Below are 24,048 nucleotides of genomic sequence, written 5' to 3'. Positions count from 1 at the left end.
GAATAAACAGGCTCCACAGTATTTAAGTAACTGCTTGAATCTATATAGACCAACTAGAACTCTTAGATCGGCCAGTGATCACCTTCGCCTCACATATTCATTAACTCGTACATTAGCTGGTGACAGAACTTTTACGGTGTCGGCCTCAAAATCCTGGAACAACCTGCCACTAATAATTAGACAGTCTCCATCATTAGCAATCTTCAAAAAGTCATTAAAAACTCATCTCTTTAATACTTTGTAGTTTTTAAAATATTACATCTTATTCATTGTAAGCGCTTTGGGCCTAATGGGAAAAGCGCAGTACAAATAATAAGTAATAATAATAATAAGTTGTAGGGTTGGAGTTAGGGTTGCAATAGGGTTTTATGTTAGGTTTAGAGTAGGGTCATTCCATTAGTGAGTGGAATCTATTGCAGAGAAAATGCCACGGAACCTGTCCTATATTTCTTTAATGAAAAGAATATGATAAGGTATCGTTGCTTGGTGATTTTTAAAACTTTTCTACCTTTGCAAAATCTATAACTGTCAGTGACATGTACAATAGCTTCAAAACCCAAATCCCTTTGTTCAAATCAATAAAATGTTGTTCTTTGCTCATCTAATAGCTCCATGGATTCAAGTTAATTGACAATGTGTATGTCATTGGCATTTGGGTGAAATGGCTGTTGTTGTTTGTTTACAATGAAAATATCAAAGATAAAATCAAGTTCTGGTGATGAGATTGAATTGTTGGAAAAGCTGCATCAAAGTGATTTGGAGTATCAGTAAACACTATGATTTTGGAATCACAAAAATAATCATAAATCAAATACACTTTGACAGCAACAGTCATTTATGATTGATATATTATGTACAGCCTGTAATTACACACACAAACATTTGATAGCTAGATCTGAGGACTGTAGCACAATGATAACAGTACTTGGTTGAAGGGCTGATATTTAAGCTTAATTACAGATATCATGTATAATCAAGCATACAAATAAACTGTATGAAATCAGTAAGCTCTGTTTTATAGGGACAAGGCCCCGTCTTGCAAAGAGTTGTGAGTGATCCGATCAACCATAACTATGGAAAGCCGGCAACATCAACATCTAAGATTCATGTTTGTTCTAAATAATTCTAGATATAATGTATATTCATACATTGTTTTTTGAAAACTCACTTTCCTCCTCTTTGTAGACAGAAGAACACTGTTAAAATTATCTGAAGAAAATATTATGACATTGATGGATTTCCATATCATTGAGGTTGATCTGATCAATAACAACTCTTTGTAAGACGGGACCCGGATGTCTATCGTTATTATTATTTACCTTGATAATCTGAAGACATGCTCTGTATGTATGTAGTCTGCAGCTACCGTCTGGATGTGCTAGGTAGTGGAGTAATGCTAAACGACTAGCTCTCTTATCATCAACATCACCTGTATCATCTGTACGTCTGCATCTACAATTAATTAATTGCATCAATAGTTCATCATGTCAGATATGATCTAATTAGTAAAAAAAAAGCTAAAAGATGATACTCTCTAAACCAGAGGAGTTTATAAAAGCACTGTTCATAAATTTACGAATGACTTCACAAATAACTGGAATATGGAAGGCTAGCCTGGTTCTTTTTTTATAGTCATTTTTAGTTCAATGAATTAAATTGAAAATATAAACAGGGTGATTATACTTTCATGGTAAAACTTGGTGCAATCTTTATTATTAATCAAAATTTAAACAATATTATTTGAAATATAGACAATCAGACTTTCTTAAAACATTGGATGCAACTAGATGTAAAACACACTTTTGCACTTCATAATCCAACTCATAATCCACTCATCATCATCATCATCGTCATCATCATATTAAACTTACATATCAGAGGAGCATTGGACTAAAGTCTGGATGATATCTACCATCTCATAGTATGACCATGCAAGACATGCACTCTGAGCCAATTCAACCTGGTCATGCAATTCCTGCAGAGTGAGAGATAAAAACGGTTGTACATTTAGGGTTTTTCTCTTCCAAGGCCTTGTAACATATAGCTTGGTGATCTATCACAGGAGTGAACATTGATATTTTTGTTCGAGCAATCATACAAATCTATGACCAACTGATTAGCTTTCAGTTTCAGGACCAGGGTGTCACTAATTAACCATTTACACTATCAATTAAAACCTTTGCACAATTGTCCTTAGGGATTTATCAATTTATGTAAATGATTAAAATTTTGCAATTAATCTGCCAATTAAAGAAACAGGTCATTTAAAAAACTTTATTGTAATTCCTTCAATTCCTTACCAAGGAGTTCCTTCCTTTCACGAGAGCACAAGCACTCTGCATGGATGAGATGATCTGATCCATGTCAGTGTAGACAGAGTACTGCTCTGGGCTAACCGATGCTACATAACACAGGAGGTTCTTGATGCATTCAGGGTAGGCCAGGTTGAATCCTGCATCAATAAGCAGCATGCCAAGGGCTGTGGAAAGCTCCTCGGGTATCAGGTCCTGGGCCTGTTAAGAATATTCAGAGTTCAATTTTCACATATATTTTTAAAACTATAGTCAAAATAATGGATTTCAAGTATGATTTTCAGTGTGTGAACAAATTGGAAACAACGCTGAGCTGGGTTTAGAAGAAGATCACTTAAATAAACCTTTTGAATATGAAATCATAATCTCAATGTGCCCTCCCTCAAAGAAAAAAGGAATAAGCATAAACACAGTTGCCACCTGCAGATCACCAACACATGAAATGGCTTCAGCCTCTAAGATGGAGACATCGATGCGTAAGGTATATTATCGACAGCAAAGTAATCATCCTCTATAATAAATTTGTATAGGGAGGGGAAAAAGAAAGACCAAATCATGACTGATGACTTCAGACCTCTGAAAACAATATCGGAATCTTGTCGTAAAGGACGAATAAAGAAAATTACAATAAGGAATCAAAAGAGCCACTAGTATCACTCATTAGAAAGTATAAATGATGATTTGCTTCATCTTGACTGTAAAGCAAATTTTAAGACTCCTATTCTGTTTATGAGATTGAGATCACCAATACCAACACTAAATTCAAACATGAAATCCCAATCTCCCCAATCTGTATAGACCAGTGTTAGTGAAAGTGGAAATAACACAAAAATCATGAACACCAACTGTGAAAATCAGTTGAGTAGATGACACTCTTCACCGGCTTCCAACATGAACTGATGGAAATACTCTAGTTTCTGACATCAATTCGTACATCAGCCAGGTTGTGAATATGGTGTTGAAAGCTGGTGTTTGATTTTATACAGAAATGCTTTAATTAATTATCTGATGCACAATTCTGGGTAAAGTTGAAAATCAGAAATAACATTGGAGTAAACTTGACCCCCCCCCAAGTAGACAAAATAGACAGAGGAGAATAATAGAGATGAAAGAGCGTAACAAAATGGAAGAAAGAAATATTACCTTTGAGAGAGGAGCAAACTTATTGATGACTGCCAGGGTGAATGTAGCCAAGACTTGGTAGGTTTGAACATGATGCATCTGTTGTTGACTTGTCATGTGACTGGTCATGTGACCACAGTGTGCCATTTGGTGGTGATGATGGATAAGACTTCCCATAGACTCCAGGCACTCACTCAGCTTGTCAGTCTGCATGCAATCAAACAGAATCTCAAGGTTTTTCATCTTGTACGTATTAAGAGCAAGTGCCATTATACGATTTATAGTTTCAAAAAGCTTTTCAAACAGAATCATCAAAAGAAAAAAATCCACTAAAAAATCCACAATGGTGCTCTATTTGAGCTCCAATACCTGTTCCATAATAATCAATATTCTAGAGAAAAAAAATCATGATCAATTTTTATCAGTCCTGCAGATGGAAAGATTTGGGTAATTTACAATGGTCGTTTGTGTCTTGTCATCTACAAGTATCTGAAATAGTGCACAGCTAAACTTTGGATATTCACCATCATAATTTGTCTGTGGTTCTTCTTGGCCACAGTTTCATAAAGGTTGTTATTGCTAATATGTTGTCATAAACAGATAAATTTAGTGATATCTTTGCTTTGGATTGGTTGAACACACTGTTGCTAAGGTAACTGTCACCGAGTAAAAACATGTCGGTGATAAAATGCAAATCAAACAAGACAGAGTAAGGTTTTGATATATATTACCAACAGTCTTCCAGAAACGCTCTTGTCCTGCCAGATGTCTGCTGTCATGGCAACGCTGAGAAGGCGGAATGCTCGATGGAGTAGATGGACAAGGGGAGAAGTGAGCTCCAGGGAACTCGTCTTGAGAAGGTTCAATGCCTGGAGCATGGCGTCGAGGGTGAACTGTGGCAGGGTCATCTGGGAGAACTGAAGCACGATGGTATCATCAGAGTCTGTCTCAGGGTCTACCGCTGGAGGGCTGATGGAACCAGGTAAGATGGGGCTGGAACCACTGGCATGGGATCAACAAAAACATTGGCACCAGCTATATAACGATGTCACCACTTACATGAATGAAAGGTCACAACAGGGGGGGGGTTGAAGTGGGTGAGGAGGAGGAGGAGGAAAAATCTTGAAAGTGCCTGCTATGCTAAGTGATCAATTAAACAACCAGTTTTTGAGGTTATGTCACTTAAGCATTTAAATTGGGATAATTAGAGCATTGGCCAATATTACCTTAGATTTTAAGCAATTGAGAGTTTTAGTCAATGATATTTCCACTGACATTGATGCAAGGTTTCAATTTGTGGGGGGGGATGTGGACGAAGAGGATGATGAAAATTCTTGAAAGAGCCGGCTAGTGAATGATTTTAAACAACCAACTACTGATGTTACCTCTCTTGAACAAATACCAACATTTCTTGCAATTTAGAAAATGCTGGATGCTAAATTAGATAAACTGGAGCAAAGAATGGGTCTGAACATAATGTAATTGAGAAATGAGGACTTGGCACATGCTTGAATGTACACTGTATGAGGAATGAAATTACGGATTGAAGAACAGTGCAAGTAAAGAAAGACATGAAAGGGCATTTGTGATGTACTGCAAACACGCCTATGGCCTGAGAGAGAACAGTGTTTTGATGAGGGTGTGGAAAATCAAGACACAGAAACAGTAGTCTATGACTGTAACAAGAATATCTTCAAAGTTAGAGGAAGATATCACTAGTAACATTGAACATCAGAAGATGCATAGAAACATCTCAGTTAATAAAGAAAGACCGATTAAGATCAGATTTCTAAGATACCAAGACAAGGTGAAAGTTCACAATGCTCCACACACTTCAATTTACCAAACCATTCGGTTCATAATGTCCAAATCACAGGCACAGAACTGATCAAGAGACAAGAACCTCATATCACACTGAAGCGCAAACCCTTTTGGATTTGTAACCACACACCTTACACTCAAACAAAATCAACACATACCCTTCATCCTTTCAGGAACATCCCTAAGCCCCACTTCCCTTCCCTGTCTTAATCCCTACCACGCATATCAAAAAGCATAGAGGTACATGGGCTGATTTAAACTCTCCATGAATAAAAGTTGAATTATGTGTCTTACAAAAAAATACCTATTTATGCATGTGGCAAGTGTACTGTAATACACATGACTTGCGAAACTCAACTGCTACCTACAGTAGAGGATATTGCAAGTGAGCAAGACCAGAGGCGCCAAAAGGATGTCATAATAATGGACTTCCAGAAAGCATTCGATAAAGTGCAGCATAGAGTTTACTGCTTAGACTCTGGCGCTATGGCATAAGAAGCAAGACTAAATCATGGATTGAAGAGTTTCACAACCGATGTAAGAGTTTAATGCTTAAACTCTGGCGCTATGGCATAAGAAGCAAGACTAAATCATGGATTGAAGAGTTTCACAACCGATGTAAGAGTTTAATGCTTAAACTCTGGCGCAAGAAGCAAGACTAAATCATGGATTGAAGAGTTTCACAACCGATGTAAGAGTTTAATGCTTAAACTCTGGCGCTATGGCATAAGAAGCAAGACTAAATCATGGATTGAAGAGTTTCACAACCGATGTAAGAGTTTAATGCTTAAACTCTGGCGCAAGAAGCAAGACTAAATCATGGATTGAAGAGTTTCACAACCGATGTAAGAGTTTAATGCTTAAACTCTGGCGCTATGGCATAAGAAGCAAGACTAAATCATGGATTGAAGAGTTTCACAACCGATGTAAACAATGTGAAGTAGTAGTAGTAGAGGGTGAACATTCTAAATGGATCAGTGTAGACTCTAGTGTGCTACTACAGTGGCACACCACAGGTGAGAACATCCCAGATAAACTGGTCATCAACTGTGACCAAACGGCAGTAAAGGTCATTCCGTTCGGCAACTGGACTAGGAATGAAAAGGGGGAAGGCAGGTAGAGATCAAAGGTATCGACGACAAACGCCAATACACAGCGCTGCTTGCATGTACCCTCAGTGGCGAGATGCTACCCCCTCAGATAATCAATCAAGGAACGTTTACTTTAACGTTGTTTCGTCATTTTTATCAACTCATTTGTATTCATCATGTTTGTGTATTGTTCAATTGAATATCGATGTACTACTTCTGTATCTGACGTACAGTATTCATCTATTCGTGATTTATGTTCCCAATGTGACATACTTTATCCCATGAACTTACTGTTCACTATGTTATGTCTCAAGAGTCTGACACAACAATTTTTATGTTTTTCAGCAATTACATGATTATAAAATAAATTGAATTGAATTGAATGAAATAAATGAGATGAAATAAGAATTTACTTACACAGAGCTGTGGGAATCCCAGTCTCTGCCATCACCACTCACACGCCTATTGGTCCTTCCTATGATAGAGGGCCTAGACTCGGAACTCAAGGTGGACTGGATGGTGGAATGGGACTGCTCTCCTCCCACAGATGATGTTGTTGAATTGGTCCTCGATAAGAACTCTACAGAAAGAATGATAAAATTGAACAGTTTAAACATCAGTGGCCCATTTCATAAAGACTCAAGTATGGTACCTTGTCATTATGGCGATTAGCAATGTAAGAGGGCTCAGCAGCCAATCACAATCAAGATTTTCAAGTTAGTTACAATCTTTTATGAAACGGGTTCCTGTATGGAAACACTAATGACAGACAGAATGTGATTATTTTTGCTTGATAGCCATTGAAAATAGAGCATTTAATTCAACATATCAGATACGCATTATCCGAAGGAGTTATCAGAGCAAGTGATGATTAAACAAAAATGGCATATACAACCAAGATTCAGGGGTTGAATGTTTACTACCAGTGGATAGGATATATATCTGACAATCCACATCTGACCAGAAAAGTGTCCCTCGAACAGCTCATTTTAGATTGGCATTTATGAAGACATCTAATGAGGGATCAAATTCATTGCCTGTCAAATATAGTTCCAAAGTTGGTGAGATATATCGTTCCAATTTGGGAAAAGGAAGTTCAGTAGTTATCCTCCGTAGAATCAGTATAAGATGGACAATCATATTCATACACTTTGTCAATCTTTGTTAAAAAAAAAAAGGAGAATGGGTTGGCTGGAATGAATATCTGTTGCCCTCCCAATGTTAATAGGCCCATGCAACCTATACCGTGGATGATCTCCATGGTATGAGACCAAGTGGCTACATATAACCATATTCATGAACACAGTTCCATATGCAGAGAAGTAAACATATGCCTACTGAAAGAAATGCCATATGAGGAAAGAAAATCATTTATCACAGCCACAATTACTTGGAGAATGCTCAATGAATGAGAATGGGAACAGACTACCTTGTTTTGGACAATAGAGGGCAGGATCATGGTAGAACTGGAAACGAGCCATAAGCAGTATAGAGATGTTAGTCAGACAATAGACGGCATGCTGGGTAACACGAGCCTTGCTTTCGTCATCTTGGCGGTGATCGGCTAGAAGAGACAGCAGGCTCTGAAATGAAATTAGGTAAACAGTTTCTTTTTATTAAGATGAAAAAAATGATGAAAATCCATAATTTATTGTTCGAAGTAGACATGAAATACTCCAAAATTTGCTTTGCCCAATTGATCGTGGGCCCGGCAGCCGCTGTACAGCGCCAGATCGACGAGGCTCTATCCCTTTAATCGTTGAACGCCAAACAGGGTAGCAGCAACTCCCATCTTTTAACGTCTTTTGGTCTGACGCGGCCGGGGTTTGAACCCCCGACCTCCCGGTTGTGAGACGGACGCTCTACAAACTAAGCCAACACACATGTACCATATCATTATGGCCTTATGATATAAAGAGGTTCTAGTTGCACTTGATTTCAATCAATCTCAAATTATTCTAAATTCCTAAACTACATAGTTGTAATAGATCACAAGATATTGATTCTAATTGAGTCGGAAGACAAGATGTGAAATATTGCTATCAAATATGAAACAGTAAAATCTACTTAAAAGCTACAATGAAACAACATATACTTTCAAGACCCCAACCAAAGCATGGCATTGTTGTGCTTCACAGCTTATAAACTTTTTATCCGAATATGATTTTTCAATTTTATTTAAAAGTAAAACAAAGTATTTGCAGCAAACAATTATTTCATGAGAAAGTCTTTAAAATAATGGTACTATGTTCCATTTGTATAATGCAGCTACTATAATTGCATATACTCTACTGCGCTCGATACTTGGTATCATATTGGCAGTAGCTGAGCCGCCGTATTGGCGCTAAAGCATTCAAAGAATAGATCCTACCAGGAACCCATTCACCTCACCTGGGTCACGTGCAGCACAATGTGCTGAAGGGAAACATGCCACGGCTGGGATTCGAACCCACGTCCCTCTGATATAAGAGAGTCATAACCACTAGACCACGACGCCCCCAAAATCAAGATTGTCACCATATTATCATAGATCAACATCTGGTATATTTACATAAGCTTATCAATGTGAAATCATGAAATCTTAGCTAAAAAATGACAACACATATGATCACTAACACAGAAATGCAAAACATGGGACATGGTATTAAATATTACTTATTAATATTGCTTGGAAAAATACCCAACATTTGGTGGAATTTTGTGGGTTTTTTTTTGCTCATTTCTCAGCAAGTACACATTTTCTTCCAGAGCCATTTGGCAAATATTTTTTTATTCATGCATACAAACATTTGGGTGGTCATTTGATTGAATTCTATTCGAACTCATTTTGAGATTGAGCTTGGGTTGGACCTTTAAAAGAAAAAGAAAAAACAATTGCAAATGAAATGTATGATTTATATTCATCCTTACCTGGATGATATTTGGTCTCTGAAGAAAAATCTCAGCTGGGAAGTCATGGAGTACAACATCATTAATGAAATCACAGGATGTGATTACTACTTGGACATCAGAACTACACAGAGAGCTAGAGAAATAATAATAATAATAAAGCAATATTGACTGGCCTCAGGGCGATACGACATATATCCCTCAAACTAGATTTATATCGCCCAAGTCGTAGACAAGGATGATATCAAATTAGTGAGGGCGATATATGTCCTTTCACCCCCAGGCCAGTCAATATTAACCAAATCAGACATCTAGAGCAAAAATCGTTAAAATTTAGATATTTTAAATTTTTAGAATGAGAATCTAGTTTCTCATGTTGAACAGACTAGGCCTCTGAACCACTGTAACGTAATTGAAATGACGCGTCCCTGGCCTAGGGACACAGTATCCAGCACTGCGCGGTTCAAGGACACGTACAAAAACGCGTTGAATACCTGGATATTAGCGCTGGCTTTCATTGCCCGCTACATTTCCACACATTTTCTCATTGGCTTTCCTGAGTGGACAATAAATTGGGCCCGTGGATGAACAATTGGAATTTTTATTGACCGGCCATTTGATCCCAGTCTTAAGCAGGCAACAATGTTTCAAAGTTGCCCTGCTCAGATGCCTGATATGGTTAATAATAATGTCATATTTTACCCAGGGTATCCATTTCAAATCCGGAAACTGTTCTCCCAGCAGGCTCTGCTTAACATGATTATGTTATTATGTTAGTGGAGCATTGTGGCCCGGTGGATTAGTCTTTGGACTTTGAAACAGAGGGTCATGGGTTTGAATCCCAGCCATGGCATAATTTCCTTTGGCAAGAAATTTATCCACTTTGTGCTGCACTTGACTTTCCTTCGGCAAGAAATTTATCCACTTTGTGCTGCACTCAACCCAGGTGAAGTGAATGGGTAAATGGCAGGAATTTATTCCTTGAAATGCCACCATGCTGTAAAAGGCTATGAGCAAAAGCCAGGGTAATACTAACCGCATAGGGACGCAGTTGGCAGTGATATGCGCTATATAAGCATGTTGGTATTATTATTATTACTACTCCGGCTTCAGCACGGCTAACTATGATTGGGCGCTTGAGCATTCAAGGAATTTCTTCTTACCGGGTACCCTTAATGTGGGTAAATTTCTTGCTGAAGGAAAACATGCCATGGCTGGGAATCGAACCCACATTCCTCAGATTGAAAGACGCGAGCCTTAACCAATAGACCACACCCAGAGAAAGACAATTTTGTTTTGAAAATAAAGAATTTCAGTGCATGATAGACATCATACATGTGGTCCAGACAGCTACAGAGAAACATTTTCTAAGTTGCACAGAAAAAGTCATGACATCATAAATCTTGCCCAATAAGAGTTCAACCTGGAGAAATATTGGTATTCTATACCAGACTGCAATAGCTTATTATACTGGTGATCATCGTGAATAACATTAACTTATGAAGCACCATTGGCTAGGAGCTAACTAGCCAGCTTATGTCCATGATAATAATCCCCAAGCTCCATGCATATTCATATTTAATGAACCATGTTGCTGTACAAGCACTGAACATAAAAACTAGGTCTTACATTGCCACGAATAATATTTGTACACCTTGACAGCAAGTAATTGGATTCTGTTATGTGTATAACTGCTTTATCAAAAACAATATCTCTTACTTGTTTGTTGATGAAAGGACATGGACATCTGTAGCAGTCAGGGGTAACCATGGGAATGTAGAAAATATCACTCCACATATTCCTTTACTACCTGAAATTATAACAATTTAAGACCAAAAATCCCAAAAACATATTCAAATGCCGTAGTATATCAGATAACAATAGAAATGCATATTTCACTCACAGTAAAAAAAATATATTTTTAAAAATAAAAAGTACAGAAATAAATACAAATAAAAATGACTGGGCGTTGTGACGTGCACCTGTAATCCAAGCTGTGGGGAAGTTACAAATTGATGCAGAGGTTCGAGCCCTGGTCACGTCTTTCGGATGGTGACGTTAAAGGTCTGTCCCAGACGTAAATAATCATATCTGATTGATACACGTCTGACATAACCCAAATACACACACACACAAAAACAAAGTTTTGTGATAAGTGTTGCTGGTGGTGTTTAACCAAAAAGCATGAATAAAAAAACTAAAATAATTTCAAATAAGATACTATTTCAGGGTGGACAGAAAAACACAGTGTTGACATGAGCAACCTAACAAAAAGCTTAAGGATTGATCAACAGCGTTATTTTCAGAATAGATTGCCTTGGTAAATATGAGTTACCAATTGTTGAAATTGATCTGTCATTTGCAGAACTTTGTGTAATTGGCCCTTCATGATCACTACATCATATTCAATGATAAATATACATCACCTCCAATACCACCAATTTAAACATCATGACCATCATCATCATGAAGATTCATATTTTTCATATTCGAATTCATTCAACACTCATCATAAAAACACATTACAAAATTTATACAAGTATTACATAAGCTGATAATGAGAGTATATAACTAGCACCATCACCATTAATCATCATTAACATCAACAACATGATCATGATCATCATCATCAAGCATTATGATGATCATCATCATAATTATCCTCCTCCTCCTCATCAAGATAATTCAAATGATTTTCCTGCTCCCTCTTACCTGGACACTGTTCTTGTAAGATCGCTCTTCTTGATTTATTCTTCAGTGCACCTGTTGGAGACGGCAATCCAAGATGAAAGTAGCCATTGGCCATGTCTGGTGTCAGTGTCAAGGATCTCGGAGACACTTTGGGAATGGATGAAGCATCTTGGATAACATCTGGAAGAAATATTCACAATTCCCTCATTCAATGCAAAATTACTTCCAAGGGTCTTGTCGAAAAAGTATTCTACACCGTAACAAAAACTAACAATAAAAATAATTTTCAAAGTGTATGCTAAGTGCTAACTTTTTAATCATCATTTTCAAGGTGAACTGAATTGATATTGGTCATCTCACCTCTATAATCTAAATTGATAATCATTATGCTCATTATCATCACCACCACCTTCACCACCACCACCATCATCATCATCACCACCACCACTACCATCATCATCATCATCACCACCACCACCATCATTACCATCATGATCATCATCATCATCATCATCATCACCACCACCACCACCACCACTACTATCATCATCATCACCACCACCACCACCATCACTACCATGATGATGATGATGATGATCATCATCATCATCATCATCATCATCACCATCATCACCACCACCACCACCACCATCATCATCATCATCACCACCACCACCACCACCACCACCACTACCATCATCATCATCATCATCATCACCACCACCACCACCACCACTACCATCATCATCAACATCATCATCACCACCACCACCACTACCATCATCATCATCAACATCATTATCACCATCATCACCACCACCACTACTGACATCATCATCATCCATGCCATCAATATCATCCTCATCTAACATACTATTATCACAATCTGGCTGACGAATGAATTTGAGCCTTGACAAGTTCAACATTACCATTATCATTACAATCATCACCACCACCACAAACCACAACAAAATCAATCACCAAAATTAAATTATCATCATCAACATCATCATTATAATCAAGCACAGAGTGCAATGCGGTCTTTCTTAAACAAAATATTGGTAAACAACAGCAGCGAACAACAGCACAATAATAGAGTGAGACAAAAAATCCCTCATTTCTACATATACATGTACCTCCATTATGACCTGTTGTCTGAGCCTCATAGAAGCAATGCTCATAGGACACAGAGGAAGTGACTTCCCCGGGCAGACTGAGTAGGAGTTCCAGAATGTCATCGATGGATGCCTGCAAGTTATCCTCAATGTCTTGCCTCAACTGAGAGAGAAACTGAACAGCTCCAATCTTCACCAAGTGTTCTGAGGCAGAGGGGTGCTGTGAAATAATAATGTGATAGTGCTATATGAGGTGTTTACATATTTACAGGTAAAGGCAATATCTATGCAACTTTGATGTTAAAAACAGGAATCAGCAGTATCTGTATTTTATTTTGATGGAAATTATCAAAAATTGCTTTTAATAACATCTCAACACTCACAAAAAGCTCCTTGATAATTTTATGCCACAAATAAGCAAAAATAAATGATAAGGTAGACATATATATAGGAGATTCTTCACTTTTGATGAAAAATAATTCTTTGAATTATTTTCAATCTGATGGTCTTTATTTGACTTCAATTTTTTTTAGCAGGAAGATACTAACATGTACATGTATATCCTCATATCGTGCTTCAAATAATAAAAACAACACAGTCCAACACCTTTGAAATATATACATAAATCTAAGACTATTGATTCATATGGGGCAGGTCATCACTGCCTTTGCATATTAATTGTTACTCATGGATCTATAAATTATTAGAATGACAACGTAAATTCAAGTCTGGTGTTGGTGTTTGATGTACAGATAAGATTTTCTCTCTCAGCTCCAATACCTAGCCTAAATTGGCACTTACTATGATCAAAAACACATTGATACTTTTGATAGCTCGACACATATCGAAACTTAAAGTTTGGTGCTGTGTTGTAGTAAACCTTGGCCTAACACCACCACCAAAAGATCAACACCAAACTTGAAATCACCCAGTTTTAAAACAACCTTTGCAAGTCTCTGAATCAGCAGCAGCACATCTTTCTTCTGAGGACATGACTTGAAATTAAACCATTCCAACAAACGGATCAACAGGTGGTGCTCTTGGACCAGGTCAGCCTCCTCAATGAGCCGATGCTCAAGCTTGCACAGGAGATTGGTTAAAGCTCTACATCGAATCTCTTCAATTTCATGACCTGTAAGACACATTGTGATAGTGAAGGAATGAATGGTTATTCTCAAGAAATTAATCACACGTGCCTTTGTGCTTCCAAAGGACTTGGATATTATTATTTAATGATTTGTTTTCAGTTTTTTGTCACTAACTTCAGTCCAAATCAAAACTACGGTGAAGGCCAAGCGAAGCCATGTCTGACTGAGAATTTGTAAGATGACGTAGAGATCAGAGCTGTAATACAGTCGTTCCAGTCTAAATTCATTCAGTTAAATTGATCCAGATGCCTGAATCTGGCAGATCTGCACTGCCTGCCATGCCAAAGGCAAAATGGGCCATGGCTGCAAAACTGTTCAAGCAGCTTCTTTTTTCAAATAGATGTTGTTACTCTAATTTAAAAAAATCTAGAAATACCTAGCCTTGAGGACATGATGATATTTAAAAAATATTTTGACATATACTTTTTCATCACGAAGCCTTAACCCTAAATAGACTGGGCTATTTCAACGCCTAAGAAGACTGGGGGGGGGCTGATTCAGCCCTCCCTTATGATCTCAGCGGTCGATCGCGCGATCGCGACGAAAATTGGCACACGCGTTACCCATGGCATTACCTACAAAACTATAACATCAAATTCTGCAAAAATCTCATGTTTCATTAATTATGCTAATTTATGCGTAAAATCATAAGTTTGCTGTAATTATTAAAATAATACCCTTAAATTCTAATTTTTGTTTCACATACTCTAGATAGGCATCTGATCAAATTTATTTAAACAAAATTTCAACATCACATTTATTTTCTTATGTATTCTATTGTTTTCTAAATTTCTTATGTATTTCTTTGTTTTTCGACTTTTTGTTTTTTATTGTTTTTTCAATGGAAATTGTTGGGGACTTTATTTGGACCATAAAAAAGATAAAATTAATTGATTTTAAGCAGTAAAAGGAAAAATAATGATACATTTATGAATTTTGGATAAAAACACTATATGCATTGGATTTGTACACAAATTCACGTATTTGAGTAATTTTGGGTGTGCATGCACTTACGAAATATTGTATAATTTCCGAACCTCGTACCCGGGGGTCACAATTTTGGTCTCAACAGTTGCGCGAGACTTGAAAGTAAAAAGTCAGTGAGCGACGCGGTAAAAAAATTTAGCGCGGTGTATTTATCGCGAAAAATGTTGAGGGGGGGCTGAATCAGCCCCCCCCCCCCGTCTTTTTAGGGTTAAAACCCTGCCCATACATGCCTAAGCGGCACATATAAACACAGATATATTTCCCTAGGATATCAACTTTAAACCTACAAATCACATAAACTTGTTGCATTTTATCTATCTATACCAGACCGATCTTGTGTAGATCCCTCAGGCTCAATCCATTTGTAAACACCGCAAATACTATGGTACTGAAGAAACCTCTTTTTTTAACCTTCTTACTTCATACGCATTAGGGGTATGAAGGTGTAGACCCTATAGAAAAAGAAAAAGCAAAAAATTTATGTGATTTGTAGGTTTAAAGTCAGATATCATAGGGAAATCCATCCATGTTTATACGTGTCACTTAGGCATGTAATGATGTATGGGGAGGATTTCAAGGCTTCGTGAAGAAAAATATACCAGAATATCAAAATATTAAAAAATATCATCACAGAGTCCTCAAGTCAAGGCTAACTCTGAGAATCTGAGATTCTTGTATTCATATCATGTGCCCGTGCCTGCCTGAGCTGAGCAACAACCCCTTCAGCCTTCATCTGCTGGAGCGAGGCATGGCGGAGCTCCCAGACCCAGTGCGAAATAAACATAAATTAAAGCTCCCCAAGGCAGGTGCAGGCCTAGACTGGAATAACCATCATTTCTAGGGATTATTTAATAATTTCTGACATTTTACTATAATCCCCATTCACTGATGGTAGTGTGTTTAGTGCGAGCCTGCATGTGTAATCAGGTACACCAATTCGGGCGACCGGGTTTTGTCTAGATTTTTATTTTTTTTTTAATTTTAAATGACATTGTATTATCTTGAATGAAGGCCCACTATTTTCATTAGACTTTCTTTAGAATTTTTGATACTATACATACACTGTATACAAAGAAAATATCGAAAATATAAGTTACCGATGGTTTATTCCTTATTTCAGGGCGTGACAAACCCGCTAGCCCAGGGCAAGTGAAAATGATGTGCAGGCAAGCATTTCTCAAAGTCAATTGCCTGATCGGGCAAGTGGTTGTTTTGGAAATAAAATAATAAAATATCAGTAGACCATCTAAATTTCAATATCTTTTGGATAATCACAACTTATCTCTCATATTATGTCAAACCAGTAAAAAAACAGAGGAAGCTGATGTAAAATCAGCGCCAATTACCAATAATTTATCGCTAGGTACCTTGTTCGAAAAACCGTGCCATCGCATCTTATGTTCTATGGGTGCAATGACTGCGCATGCGCTACAATCTCGCGCAATTGGCCGATGCAAACCCCCCCCAAAAAACCACCAAAAGTGGCTAAAATTTCACATTTTGCAAAAATACATGAATGGCCATCTATTTTCCATATTACCTTGAAATTGTTTTTAGTTGGAAACTACCGAAAAAATGAAGATTATTCAGCTCTTTCTTGACTCTGATTTATGATGATGTTACACTCGGTAAATTTTTTTTATTATTGTGTATCCCACATGTAGACTTTCATGGTGTTGACCAAGTGTAAAACGACTAACAATCGTTTTCTGTTAATGTTGCATGAAAAAAAACATGAAAGTTTACATGTGGGACTACAATAAATTTGCAGAGGCCTGCTTATTTTTTTATTTTTCTACCGGAGAGGAAAAAATGGCAGCCATGTGTTGCTGCCCTCTACGTTCAATGAGTTGTGCTTTTATCAAGGCTTTACAAATAAATTTTTGATATCCTGGTCAATCAATGCCAGCGACAAGTTTTGAATGCATGCACATCTACAAGCGCAAAGCAGCAGCACCATATAGCGACTGGTAAATACGTCTGTAAGGACGATGATGTCATCCAAGATGGCAACTTACGTTGACCAACGAAAGGATCGAAGATGACTATGTTTTGATCATCATATGAAAGGAATTAGCGGTAACTGTGGTCTGAATTTTATATATTTTTTCGTAAGTTTGGATGTAATTTACCTTTTATAATGTGACATTTTATGTAAAAAAAAAGATCCAGATCGCAGGTCAAACCGATCACATGCGATATTTTGAAATCGGCCATGAATAATACGTGTGAGAAAAAAGATACTGGCCAAAAATCACCAATTTTGAGGATTAAAATTTATTTCGTGATCATAAATAATTTATATCAATATATATAAATTATTCATGATCACGAAATAAATTTTAATATTTGTTAAATAAGATTTTTTATCTCTAAATTGTTCGTTAAGACGGCATTGCTTTCCGGAAGTACGTCATACATAAGCGGTTCAAGGGTCGACGCTATTGTATTTCCGTTGTTTACATGTGGAACGAGGGGTCTACGCGGCATCAGTTAGGTAAGAAATCTTCATTTTTTTACATTTTTTAAAGTAATATTTAAAACCTTCCTACGCATTAGGCGTAGGAAGGTGTAAGAATTAATAAAATTAACAAAATTCTAGTGAGTTCGGTTTAAAAAGATGGATTTTTTGGGGGAATCCATCTTTGTTTTGGTCATTCGCTGAAGACACTATGGAGAGAGTGTCAAGACGTCAATGATGAAGAAGTATATGACATCTCTAAAAAAATCATCATCATTGCGTCCTCAAGACTACTATTACGCGCGCTATGACACTGCTATGGCTATGACTCTTCAATTCCCGAAATTCAACACCCCCGGGATTCAACAGAATACGTCATCCATAATGAATATTCATTTCTAACTCCGGTCATTGGAATTCATCGCTTACCGCCCAGGCCCCAGGGCCGGTGGCCAGCGCCAGCCAACCTGAGCCGAGGCTGAGCTCGGTAAGGTTCTACTTCAGTCCCACGTATGAAAACCCGTGTCGTGTACTCCTCTCTCCAACTCCAAGCACACTCAAGTCAAAGTCGAAACTCGAAAGTCTTGAAAAGGAAAGTTTCACTCACCTAACTTCACAAATATATGATTCAAATTTGTTGCCTTATCCCTTGGATCGTCCATTGTAATCCTTTCATATGACAGAAACACATTATTCACAATTTATCACCAGAGATTGTTGTATGTTTACAATAATTTGAACGAAGCGCCATCAAAGAATAATGTTGAACTGACAACACTGAGGGCGCTAGATTTTGGAGAGTAGAGTTATCAATATTGATAACTCTGTTGGAGAGCTTATGGTTTTGGCATAGAGATATATCTCTATAGGTTTTGGGAAATGAAATCAAAGACGGTATTCATGACAGTATAGGCCGGCTCAGATATAGATTTATACCGAAAATAGATTTAAGAACAAAATGAGAAAAAAAATTAAAGAAACGAATTCCCACTTATTTCATCACTTCGTCATCGACTTCTTATATAAAACTTAAGGTGAGCAGTGTGGTAAAAAAAACACACAGAATAAACCCAAATTTTACAAAAGTGTAAAGCATACAGAAAATAATGTATGAATTTCATTTTAATTTTTTATTTCCATTTCCAACATTTAAAACATTTGTTTCGTACAATTTTATATACAAATTAAAGCAAGAAAACATATACAGCAAATTTCCATGTACAAAAATTATAATCAAAATTATCACATAAACAGGACGGGGAATGGGGAAGGATAAGGCTGCTAAGAAAGCGGAGCTTATAGGGTGCAGCCGCCCAGAATACATGACTTATAATCATCAAAGTTAATCAAGATTTGATCACTAATTGAAATCACCCATAAAGAACAAATCTATCTATAGACCAAACAAAAGAAAAGGGATTTACCAAAATTACTGATATGTTAGATGAATTTGGACGCCCACTACGCTGGAGGGAAGCGAAGGTAAGGGGATTAAAGTTTACCGAGTATTTTGAATTGTTAGATTGCTATAAAATAATGCCAGGGAAATGGAAAGTTTTCTTTTTACAACAAAACTGCCATCATCCTGTAAAAGAACCTGAGGATTTCCCTTCTCTTTTCTGTGAATCTGCATTTAGACAAATTCAGAATATATCGACAAAGCAATTTTATCGCACTTTTTTAAACATTAATAACTCTGAAACCTCCAAGGTGTGTACTCGCTTTAATCAACTTTTTTTACAACATCAATAGGCAACAGACTTCGAATCTCACACTATAAAATTTTAAATAACTTAATACCTACAAATGAATGGCTCACAAAAATAGGAAAGAAAACCAATGCATTATGCCCTTTTTGCAATGCGACACCCGAGACATTATGGGTCATTTGTTTTTTGCATGCCTTTAATAGTATCATTTTGGAATGCGTTGCGTATGAGAGTGACTGACTTTAATCCTACATATTTCCTTTCACGAGATACTGTTTTATTTTGATTACTAGAACCACTTAGTCCATCTACCTTAGCATTTAATTTTTCTAATTTTACTTGGTTAACAATTCATTTTGCTATGTAAATACCAAGAGACTCTCCCTAGTTTAAAACAACTTAATTATTATCTTTTATTTTATAAAGTTACTGAAGAAAATACTGCAAAAAAGAAAAACAAACTCAATAAACACAATGTAAAATGACAAAAAATAAACAAGTATTTTTCCATCGCATAAATTGTAACCACTGTAGATTAATATTTTGTGTAATCGTTTTTTTTGTGACTTTGTTTTATCTTCTGTCCATGTTGTAGTGGTGTTTTTTATGTCATACTTTCGGTCATGTTAATACATGAAAATGTCATATTTTTTGGTTGCGCTATACCCGGCGATGCCGCCATCAAGACGACACGTACTGGACCGTTGGGTATTACCGTACCCCCTTTCTTCTTCGGTTAATGGATCGTCCTGTCGGCAGCGCTAGGGTACAATTTTCTTGTAAATTAAGATTATGTTGCATGTACTTATACAATGTTCTTTTTTATTGAAGTGCAACGATATGTTTTGTATACTTTGATTATTTTTATGACGAATAAAAACTGCAAATATTATAAACACAAATGATTGTGTAGGTGTATGCATTAATTATGTACATCAATCTTCGTTTCATGTAAAACCTGTACACTCTAAAAACAAATCAGTAAAAAATGACTAGTTATAGGGTCAGCTGGGTGCAACTGTTATTCTAGTCATATTTGACTATTTTCTAGTCGTATTTTACTAGAACAGAGCCATTTCTGACAAGAATGTATGTCAGAAATTGCCATATCAGTTGCAGCCAGCTGAATTGCTGGTCTGTGATTGGTTTTAACAGTGTATATTTTACTAGTATCTTCGTTTCTTCAAAATAATGGAGGGGGGATCGCTAAAACTAAAAAAGTTTTAATTCTACTTTGACGAAATTTTGAAAGAGGATTAAATGAATGATGAGTTTGAAAGTATCTAGAATCAAGCAAGATAATCAAGTTTAATATACTGGCCTGATCGGTAAGGGAAGTTAAGGAGTTGCAGTTCTCCATGAAGACCACACATCATGTACATATTTCAACAATGAAATAATGCAGGCAAGAAACGCGAATTGAAAACTACATTCTAAGCGCTAGTGATGTTTAACTAAAGAATTGATGCCCGAGCGCGAAAAAAGAGAGATTTAGACCTAAAAACGGGACACTCTATTCATGATTATTTTGTAACCATGAAAAGGATGCATTCGTATCTTCCTTAATGAATAATGCGAGCGCGAGCAGAAAATTTTTGATAATTATCCTGATTTTAAGCTGGAAATTTAAGCACGTTTTATCTGAAGAACAAGAAGAATTTTATTAATATGAAAGCCTGAAAATTGGACATTTCAAGCATATTTGTAATAATTAATAACAATAAATGCGAGTGCAAAGCACGAGCTCAAATTTTTTTCAATAATTTTTCATGAAAAATGGTTTCAAGTTGTTTGTTAGAATTTATAGAGAAGGATAGCCTATACATATCTCACTAATCCAAATGATTAGTTTTGACAAAAAACAAGAAAAGGTGATATTTTTATAATTTTGTGGAATACACGAGGAGAATAGATACTAGTAAAAAAAATCAAACAATGGGAGCGCACAGCGCTCGGTGAAAAGTTTGATATTCAGACCATAAGATGCGACATTTCACAGAGCAATTTTAGTATCAATTTGTAAATCAAACATAATAATTAAAGCTAGATTTCCTAGATAGCTGAAATGTGTTTAATTGTTATTGACTTCAAATTTCAGCCTATTGAGCAAGATATCTCATCGAACAGGCATTGCGAGTGCGAAGCGCAAGCGAAAATGGGGACATACATTTTTTTATTTTTTTTTATCTTTTCCTCACCTTATCATAATTATTCACTCGTCTTCCTCCTCTTCTTTTCCCCTTTTCCTTCTTCCTCCTCTCCTTTCCCTTCCTTTCCTTTGTGGAGCGTTGTGGCCCAGTGGATTAGTCTTTGGAATTTGAAACAGAGGGTCGTGTGTTCAAATCCCAGCCATGGCGTAATTTCCTTCAGCAAGAAACTGATCCACAATGTGCTGCACTCATTTAACCCAGGTAAATTGGTACCGGTAGGAAGTAATTCCTTTAAAAGCTGTGTGTGCTATGAACGTCTAGCTTAGCCGGGTAATATACAAGCGCCTTGAGCACCTATGTGCGCAATACCCTATATTATTATTATTATTTTTCAGTTTATCTGCTTATAGTCAATTTTCCTCCATGCCCTTGAAATGATGACATGTATGGACCCCCCCCAAAAAAAAAAAGGAAACAATATCATTGTCAGGTTACCACTGAGCCTTGGCGCCGAGTATTCGCTATGATACTGTCAAAACTGCCAGGTCTGCCGATCTGTATGAACTGGAATGTCAGGGAGAACATTTCTCTGTTTATTTTCCCCAAGGCACTAATGAACTTGATGATGGAAGTCACCATCTGCATGTTCTCAATTATGTATCCTCATATATTATGGAGGATATAGTTTTGAGGGAGATGAGATGGGGGAAAGTGGATGGGGTTGATTTCGATAAGAATGTACACATTTAGTCTGTTGAGGCACAATATTTTTCATGTTTTATTTTATAAAAATACAAAATTGCTGCGATAAAATAGACTAAAAGACTGACAGTTTTCTAGACTCATTTTATTTCCGATTATATAAGCCTACTTTTAACAAAAGGCGTTTTCCCATATGGAGTTGCTTTTTTTTTTAATTTGCCCGAAACACCCTTCCTCCGAATACGGATGTAATATCAAAGTTACCCCCACCCCCTCTCTCCCCATATTTCCCCCTCCCCCTCTCTCTCTCTCTCTTACACCATTTTCCCCCTGTTCATCCTGTAACTATATTTTTTGTTTTCGTCAGCATTTCTTATTTGAAAGTCTGAATGACACGACGACTACGAAAAATTGTAATAGATTATCACTCAAAATCCCGCTCAACAATACTTGTTTCGTATGGACAGGGAAATAAGAAAGAGGCAGTTTCATTTGGTGATCTCTGTCACCAAAACTGAAATAAAGGTCATAAATATAATAAGCATTGGTGACTAAAAATTAATTGAAGACAAAATGCAAAAGGGTGCACATTTGGTACCACCTGCGTATTTAGATTAGAGAGGGATCGCCGCCCCCAAAAAGGGTTCCATCCGGAGAAAACAAAAAAACAAAAGGAAAAAAGAATGAAACGGTGAAATACGATATATTTCTCTATATAGCTTTCCGTATATTAATCATATTAAAAATTTTGTTCCTTACACCATATTTTGACCCCGTTTTGCTCTACATCCATGACATTTGTCCCTTCGTATGTATATGTCATTCCTCACTTGACATTTTTTTTCTAAAACAGCATTTGAAAACATATTTCTCAAAGGGGAAGTATACCCTGACGAATAGTTCGTCGTATCCAGAAGAACAAATTAAAAAAAAAACTATTTTATACGAAGCTGCATGCGTATTACGTCACAAATAAAAAAAGAATCCAATAACTTTTTAAAAATTCTTCCTCAAACCTTCACCAATAGATTTCTTAATTATTTTTTTTCTGCTAATGTTACACTAAACTTCTCGTTATTTAGGTGAATATGTATCGCTTTGTATCTATCTGGAAAGTATGATGTCATGATGTCAGACATTGGTTCCCTTTATCCTCTCCACTCATCTTTGTACCCTTTTAAATGGATGATTCGGGCTGAAAATATTTATATCTAAATAAATAAAGCAAAATTCAGAGCAAAATGCTGAAAATATTAACAAAATCGGATAAAAAATAACAAAGTTACTGAATTTTAAACTTTATCAATATTTTCCGAAAACAGTTATATGCATGCACATCGTAAATATACATTAGGTGGGCAGATGATGTCACAACCCCCATTTTATCTTTTCTTATGTTATTATATGAAATCATAAATGTTTCATTATGTCATGTGTAAATGATATGTCTCCATTATGATGAAATAAGTTGCGGCAAAAAAAAATGCACTTAATCATTTGTCAATCCAATTGTTTTAGTTCTTGGTCAAACTTTTTGAATAAACCTAATTTCATATAATAAAATACAAAAGAACAAGTGGGGATATGACATCATCAGCCTACCTTATTAATATTCAGAAAAAAACATGCCTAGAACTGTTTCACCGGAATAATGCAAATTTTAAAATTCAATAACTTCGTTATTAATCCGATTTTGATCAAATTTTTTGCATTTTGCTTTGTGAATTTTACTATGTTTATTGAGATATGAATATCTCCAGCCTGGACCAGCCCTTTAATCAAATTTCTGTAAAATATTCAGTACTCAGCCTGTAACTTGCGATGATTGAAAAAAAAAAATCGGAGGCATC

The 24,048-nt window shown here is 36.5% G+C and overlaps 1 protein-coding gene across 1 annotated transcript in view; it reads right to left on the bottom strand.

Moving 5' to 3' along the window:
* LOC121407881 (rotatin-like) overlaps nt 1-18,401 on the bottom strand; it is a 58,990-nt gene extending 40,589 nt beyond the window's left edge. Inside the window, exons 1-13 of the mRNA XM_041599116.1 lie at nt 18,245-18,401; nt 13,986-14,173; nt 13,063-13,261; nt 11,948-12,106; nt 10,955-11,045; nt 9,257-9,371; nt 7,776-7,929; nt 6,764-6,926; nt 4,166-4,436; nt 3,456-3,641; nt 2,301-2,513; nt 1,872-1,975; nt 1,320-1,452 (exon numbers count right to left, since the gene is read on the bottom strand). Coding sequence (XP_041455050.1) covers nt 1,320-1,452; nt 1,872-1,975; nt 2,301-2,513; nt 3,456-3,641; nt 4,166-4,436; nt 6,764-6,926; nt 7,776-7,929; nt 9,257-9,371; nt 10,955-11,045; nt 11,948-12,106; nt 13,063-13,261; nt 13,986-14,173; nt 18,245-18,299 — 2,031 coding nt within the window. The 5' untranslated portion in view covers nt 18,300-18,401. The remainder of the gene's footprint in view (nt 1-1,319; nt 1,453-1,871; nt 1,976-2,300; nt 2,514-3,455; nt 3,642-4,165; nt 4,437-6,763; nt 6,927-7,775; nt 7,930-9,256; nt 9,372-10,954; nt 11,046-11,947; nt 12,107-13,062; nt 13,262-13,985; nt 14,174-18,244) is intronic.
* Nucleotides 18,402-24,048: the final 5,647 nt, after the last annotated feature.

This window comes from Lytechinus variegatus, chromosome 2, assembly GCF_018143015.1.
Source record: "Lytechinus variegatus isolate NC3 chromosome 2, Lvar_3.0, whole genome shotgun sequence".
Lineage (NCBI taxonomy): Eukaryota > Metazoa > Echinodermata > Echinoidea > Temnopleuroida > Toxopneustidae > Lytechinus > Lytechinus variegatus.
The sequence above is the reverse complement of the archived record's forward strand: the minus strand, read 5'-3'. Positions and strand labels throughout refer to the sequence as shown.